The sequence below is a fragment of the Cyprinodon variegatus genome, unplaced genomic scaffold (assembly GCF_000732505.1).
Source record: "Cyprinodon variegatus isolate N-32 unplaced genomic scaffold, C_variegatus-1.0 Scaffold8, whole genome shotgun sequence".
Lineage (NCBI taxonomy): Eukaryota > Metazoa > Chordata > Actinopteri > Cyprinodontiformes > Cyprinodontidae > Cyprinodon > Cyprinodon variegatus.
In genome coordinates, this window is record NW_015150461.1 from 1,257,013 (window position 1) to 1,263,458 (window position 6,446).

Genomic DNA, 6,446 nt, shown 5'->3' on the forward strand with positions numbered 1-6,446 from the left:
AGATTAAAATCAGAATTCTGAGATTAAAGACAGAATTCTGACTTTTTTCCATATTAAACTGAAATAAAATTTAAACATCAGTTAACTTTTTATTTTATCTTTTCAGTGGCCCTAATCCTCTTCAATAGAAATTACCTTTTTTTTTTATTTTTATGAAACACTTATTATTTATCTCGCCAATGCTGCAAATAAATGAGATATGGAAGGAAGGAAAAATCTCAGTGATGACACAAGAGGCCGCTCTTGAGGTTAAAACATGCTAATAGGCTGGGATGTGTGGTTTGACAGCCAGGACTCTCTGCCCTGGGAAAAAAAAAAAAGCAAACAAAGATGCTGGCTCTATAAGCACCAGGCAGCAGGACAGATAACATTAGGAGGGTTTAGCTGAACGGCTACCCGCTTTAACACGATCTCTCTGTGTTTTTTTTTTATGTTTCCACAACAGGAAGCCTTTTTTTTTCGTTGAATGTCGAAAGAATTTCAGATGGATGTGTGTGCCTTAGTTAGGTGTCCCTCAGTTGTTGTTGTTAGCCGCTAAAGCTAGCTGTAGAAGTTGCGAGCTAGCTGGCCTAGCAAGCAGCAGAAAGATACCGAGGGACTTCAGTTTAATGTGACATGCTCAGCTTTCAGCGGTGAGTAAACCGTTCAGCTCATGGAGACAGTGTGCCTGGATGGCAGTAGTTGGGGAACCGAGGCTTTAGCTGAGCTGTGGAAGTGCCTATCCCTATAGGTTACTTTAGCTTCCCACCATAGCCTCCTCCACTCCTCGGAAGAATGAGCAGAAAACATCATCACATAAAAGGAGCCGAAGTCAGCTGCTGCGTCAAATACTTCTTATTTGGATTCAACATCCTATTCTGGGTAGGTTGATTTAGTTTTTCTGTTTTTTAATTATTTATTTTATTTCCCCTTTAACGGTAATGAGTGTAAGTTGAAAAAAAGTGCGAATTTTTCAGGTAAAGTTAGCTTAACGTGTCGACCGTTGGGGTTAGTAACTGTTTTAACAAGATCTACTTTATACTAAAAATGTATTTATTTTTTTATTTATTTATTTACACATCACTTTTCTTACTCTGCCTTTAAATTGTTTAACTCCAACTCAAAGCTGTTGCTGTTCTGATTGACTTAATTTGTGCTTTCTTGCATAACTGTTAAGCTTGTATTAATCTTGAATCATTTGGTCCAATTCATGAGGTTTTAGTGAGCATTAAATGGATTATAACTTTTTAAATCTAACCTATAACACCATCATTTTTTATTCAAAACGCATTCTAGTTGGTGTCTACACTGGAAAACGATTAGGAAACAAGTAAAGATGTCTTAAATTAAGTGTATTTATCCCTAATTTAAGTAGATTTATGATATAGCTTGCCAATGGGATTATTTTTTTTCTCTTAAAATGTGATAATTAGATAAAATGCACTTTAAATAAGACAATGCAATTGTATTTTCTTATTTTAAGTGTAAATTGTCTTGTTCCGTTGGCAAAATGTCTCTTTTACCTCCTCAATCTAAGAACAAATGCACTTATTTTAACTCAACTCAACTCCAGCTTTATTTATAAAGCACATTTAAAACAACCGGGGTTGACCAAAGTGCTTTACAGGATTCACAGTTAATAAACATAAAGATAAAAGCTAAGGCTAAAATACATAAACACATAAAAAAAGAATAAGATAAATGTTTCAATTAAAATACATTTTAGAATAAAATGAAATTTAAAATAAAATTTTGCCAAAGAAGAAAAAATGACTCATCTAGACTTTGACTTTTTCCAGTGTATTACTTTTTTATCATTAAAAGTCAAACTTGGGTAATAAATTCTTGTTTTAATACCAGTTGGTAAATGAAAGGTTACCTGTTTTTAAAAGAAAGCCCTTTAGTCGTTAAAGTAACTGGGTTTTTTTATTGAATATTTTGGTGAATGTCGGCTTCATTCTCAGATTAAAGTCAAGAAAAACGAAATAAATTCCTGCTCCTAACAAACAAACACAGGGACACATCATTGAGGAAATAACCAATCAGTCAGTCTATCTATTTATATTATTTGTACTCAGATTGTTGAGACGAAGAATAATATCAGTGTTTTTAAGGCATTTACTCTCACATCCATCAACCTAGCAGCCACAGGCAGTTTTACCTCTCATTTCATGCAACAACAACATTTATATTGTATTCTGAATGCTGTTCGAGTCTCATTCCTCTTGCCATCAACAGTTTTTTTGTTTTTTTTCCCACTGGATCTCTGACCTTTCTTCATTGTTTCCACGCTTTTTTGGCTGGTGCTTATTTACCCCTGAAACTTGCAAAGAATCGTACCTTAGTATTGGAAATATACACTAAAGTTTTTATTTACTAACAAATTTAACAAAAAAAACAAAGTGTAAAACACAAAAATGATAAATAATATGCAGGATACGGTTATCTTTCAGAAAAAACTTTGTATGGAACTACAGTTAGCTACTGGAGAATAAATAAAGTCCAATAACCTTTTATATTTCCATTTTCAACTAACGGCTGTGGTGTCTGTTATGGTACTCTGTTGCTGTAGTCTGTCTACTAGTAGGTTGCATTTTTTCAGGGAAGGTTGTTGTTTATGTTATTTTACAAGGAATAGGGATTTCAGTTACTGTTGCCTTTTTATATCTTTTTAAATCAGTCTGCCTTTGGTTCTCTTATAACTGTTCACACAACTGCGACTAAGTGGACATGTTCTCCTGTCCCAATATCTCTATAAACCCAAAGCCTTTGAGTAGGAGAGTTTTACCAGTGGAGGACCAAGAAAGTTACGTTGAGCCAGGGTTTCCAACAGTTTGGCGGAAGTGCTTTTCTGCCATTCAAAATATAGGGGGATATGTAAGAGGCCTTATACTGTATTTTTGATAATTATTTCACAAAATACATAACCACTTAAGTTTATTTATATAGCGCCTATTAACAACACGTCATCTCAAGGCACTTTACAGTTCACCAGATCATTCAGTCAAATTGATTGAAAGTTTTCTATCTAAGAAAAACCAGTTGATTGCATCGACTCATTCACTTAAGGGCTGGTTATACTCCCCGCAGCAGTGTGTCACAGTGAGCTTGTCGCAGATATTTTAGATTTATGCTAAATTTTGAAGTGTGGTCTGCCCTATGTTATTCCATGCCACAATGCAAGAGGGACAATCAGGAACTAGCTGGAGGTCTAGATACGGCCGAGGCGGTGAGGAAGTGGGGGCAAGTTTGTGCGACAATGGAGGGACATGAGGGCGAAAAAGAGCGGGAATCCAGGTTGCTTTTAGTGTGACACACGCAGACGACCTGGTTTCTTAGTATAAATAAGCCTTAAGCATGCTTGTAGCGACAGTGGAGAGGAAAAACTCCCTTTTAACTGGAAGAAACCTCCAACAGAACCAGACTCGGTGTGAGCGGCCATCTGCCGAGGCCGACTAGGGTTCAACGAGACGGAAGCAGTACGAACAACTTTACTGATTGGTTGTACTTTTTTTTGTTTGTTTTAGTCTACAGACTATTTCAATATTATTTAGTTGACTCATTTTAACTGTAACATTTAGATGCTAACATTTTGATTACAAGAACAAAGATGAGTAGAGTGGCCTAAAGATAATATTTAGGTCTTGCAATTCTAGTGTGAGCAGCTAAGGCTATGTTCACACTGCAGGCCTTGATGCTCAATTCTGATTTTTTTTTTGTGAAATCCAAATTTTTTTTGTGTTGCCGTCAAAATTTCCAAATATATGTGACTTGTATGTGATCTCCTGTGTAAACTGCATTCATACAGCTTATGTGTTCCGCATGTACAGTAGAGGACGAAATGTGTTTCCGGAAGTAAACATGTATGTAGTGCTGGAGCTCATCTCGCGATCTTTCCAAACCTTAAAACCTTAATCTTTTCAAGATGGTTTAAAAAAAACAATGCTCTCCGCATCATCGTCGGCTCTGGTGTTTGTTTTTCTTGCCGCTTCTGTGTAGCAAGACGCAGAATAGTGACCTATGTCTGTTACTAATGGCGTTCAGGTCGGATGAATGCGACCTCATCGTTTGGATACAGGTCGCATTGAAAAGATTAGATTCGTATCGGATTCAGGACCACATAGCCAAGTCGCCTGGGTTTGATTGGAAAAAATCGGATCTGTGTTGTTCAGACTGCCATGAAAAGATCAGATCCAGGTCGCAAAAAAATCGGATTTGGGTCACTTCAGGCTGCGGTGTAAACATAGCCTAAATTCCCTCGACCTCTTTAAGCTCCATGCATCGCCTTTGCTCTTTGACATGATTCCCATTCTTGTCAGCGATTTTGTCAAAACTCTCTTACCTTTTTTACGGCTTTTTGTAAACACAATATCTCCTTGAAAAGTCAAATGGCGTTCTTTTTTTTAAATAAAAATACTCAGAAAAGCCCACCTGACACCAATAACCATTATAAAATCTTTTCTTTTATTTTTCCTCCTCATCCTGATTTCAGGATTTGAAAAGCAAACGATGTGTAAATGCCTAAATGTTCTTAGGTCCATTTATGTGATTGGTTGGTTCTGTACTGGAATTAACCAGCAATTAAGCAGGTATACCTAATAAAGTGGCCCCTGAATCTAGCTGTTAATTAGTCACTCTTAGATAACGGCTTGTATTCATAGGAATTGTTCTGATTCTGCGTGTACGTTAAGTCGATGAGCAGCTGCTGTTTGGTGTTTTTTTTAACATTAGTATTCATTTGTATTTTTTTACTTTACTGACTGGTTGTAGTGTCTTAAAAATCCTTGAACTACAAAACGTCGTTTGGTAGTTACTTTACCACCGTTTTTTGTTTGTTTTTGTTTTCCAGAGAAGGTTTAATTAACTGAGGATTTGTTTTTGTTTCTTTATTTCCTGCTTCAATGTATCTGTAGCTTTTGGTTTTATGGAGTTGAGCGTTAGGAATGGAAAACTCCTCTACAGCACATCCTCCATCTTTATCCCTCCTGATTGTGAAAAGTTCCTCTGTTTAGGTTGCCTCACCCCTCCCTCCCTTCCTCACCCGCCTACATGGCCTCTGTGCGGCTGGTGTAGCATAATGTCGGTGGGTGAAGCAATGGTGTGTCTGTCTGGCCCGGAGGGTCTTCCCACACACAGTTGTAAAGAAAAGGCCACACGGCCTGAATCCTACCCACCCCTGCTCTTTTCAAACATCTCTTTTAAAGTCTCCACAGCTGTAGTGCTCAGGCTTCACTCCACTGCATTGTTTTTCTGCTCTCGCAAACCATTGAATGCGCACAGAAGGTTGGGAAGAACAAAGGCGGGATTACAGGCGATACGGAGGAGTTCCTCCATTATGCAGATGTTCTAATGGAGTCTTTGAATATATGAGACATAAATACTGCTTCTTATAATAAAAACCCCTTAACTAAAATCTAAAAAGCGATTTTACTTGCCTCTCTTTATGTAAAACCGATATATTATGAGCTAGATAAACATCTCATGAGTCATTGTCTTATAGAGATATATATGTTGTAATTTGTCTTAAATGAGAAGTGCTCTGCAGTTGAAAATGAGTGAGGATTCAAGCGGGAACTATTGAGTCAGAGGCCTGTGGTGCTCCGTCTGACTCATTGTGTTCTCTCAGTTTGACACTCAGGCCAAGGCAACAGGCTCCTATCAGCACTTTGCGTAAAGCTGTGGAACAAGTTCCAGCTCGCTGGCTGTTTCCGTTAATAATAACAAGAAGATGTTTCCCAGTTGTACATGTGCTGCGGAGCCGGATTCTGATAGACAAGCCTTTGCATCGCTCAGATAGATGGAGATGGGTGTTATTCTCCTTTAATCAGTCCATTTGTTTTTCTCATAGCGATCTTGTCAAGCTTGAAAACACAGCCTAAATTGAGAGAGAATGATTGTAAGGCCATAAATACTCTGTTGGGTGCAACGTAGTGCTGTTTTCTCAGTCAATTTTTTCCTTTTCCCCACCGAGCTCGCTCTAAACAGCCAGGCAATTCATGCCAGAAAACAACACACCTTCTCTGCTCCCTGGAATAGATGCATTCCTCACATCTATTTAATTAATCACATTTTCTGCCTGAGCTGCCAAAATGTGTGGAAGCTCTGCATGCTGTAATTAAGAGCTTGTTAAGCTGTAACCAAGTTTCTCAATTGGTTGGATGCAGGGTGTGATTACACAGCTCAACATTGTCTGTTCACAGTTAGTGCTACAGTGCACGTTGGATGATCTCACACAGGTGGAAGGCTATCGTGGGACACGTGTGAATGCAGTTGTTTGGAAACACACCCGGAATAAAGTTAGGGCTGGAATCTGTTAGCTGTTGGTATAAATAAGTACCTGAAGTGAACTGCTCACAGTTTTGAATAATTGGTCTGTTTATCTATACAGCTTGATCATATTTCAACTAAATACTTGAGTCTATTTTTTTGGCTAATAGACCATCTCATAAAGCATATGTGCTTTTGAC

At 37.9% G+C, this 6,446-nt stretch overlaps 1 protein-coding gene across 1 annotated transcript in view; it reads left to right on the forward strand.

Annotated features, from left to right (window-relative positions):
* Positions 1-313: 313 nt before the first annotated feature.
* The window catches only part of tspan17 (tetraspanin 17), a 40,374-nt gene continuing 34,241 nt past the window's right edge, over positions 314-6,446 (forward strand). Inside the window, exon 1 of the mRNA XM_015377359.1 lies at positions 314-861. Within this exon, the coding sequence (XP_015232845.1) occupies positions 775-861 (87 nt within the window). The 5' untranslated portion in view covers positions 314-774. The remainder of the gene's footprint in view (positions 862-6,446) is intronic.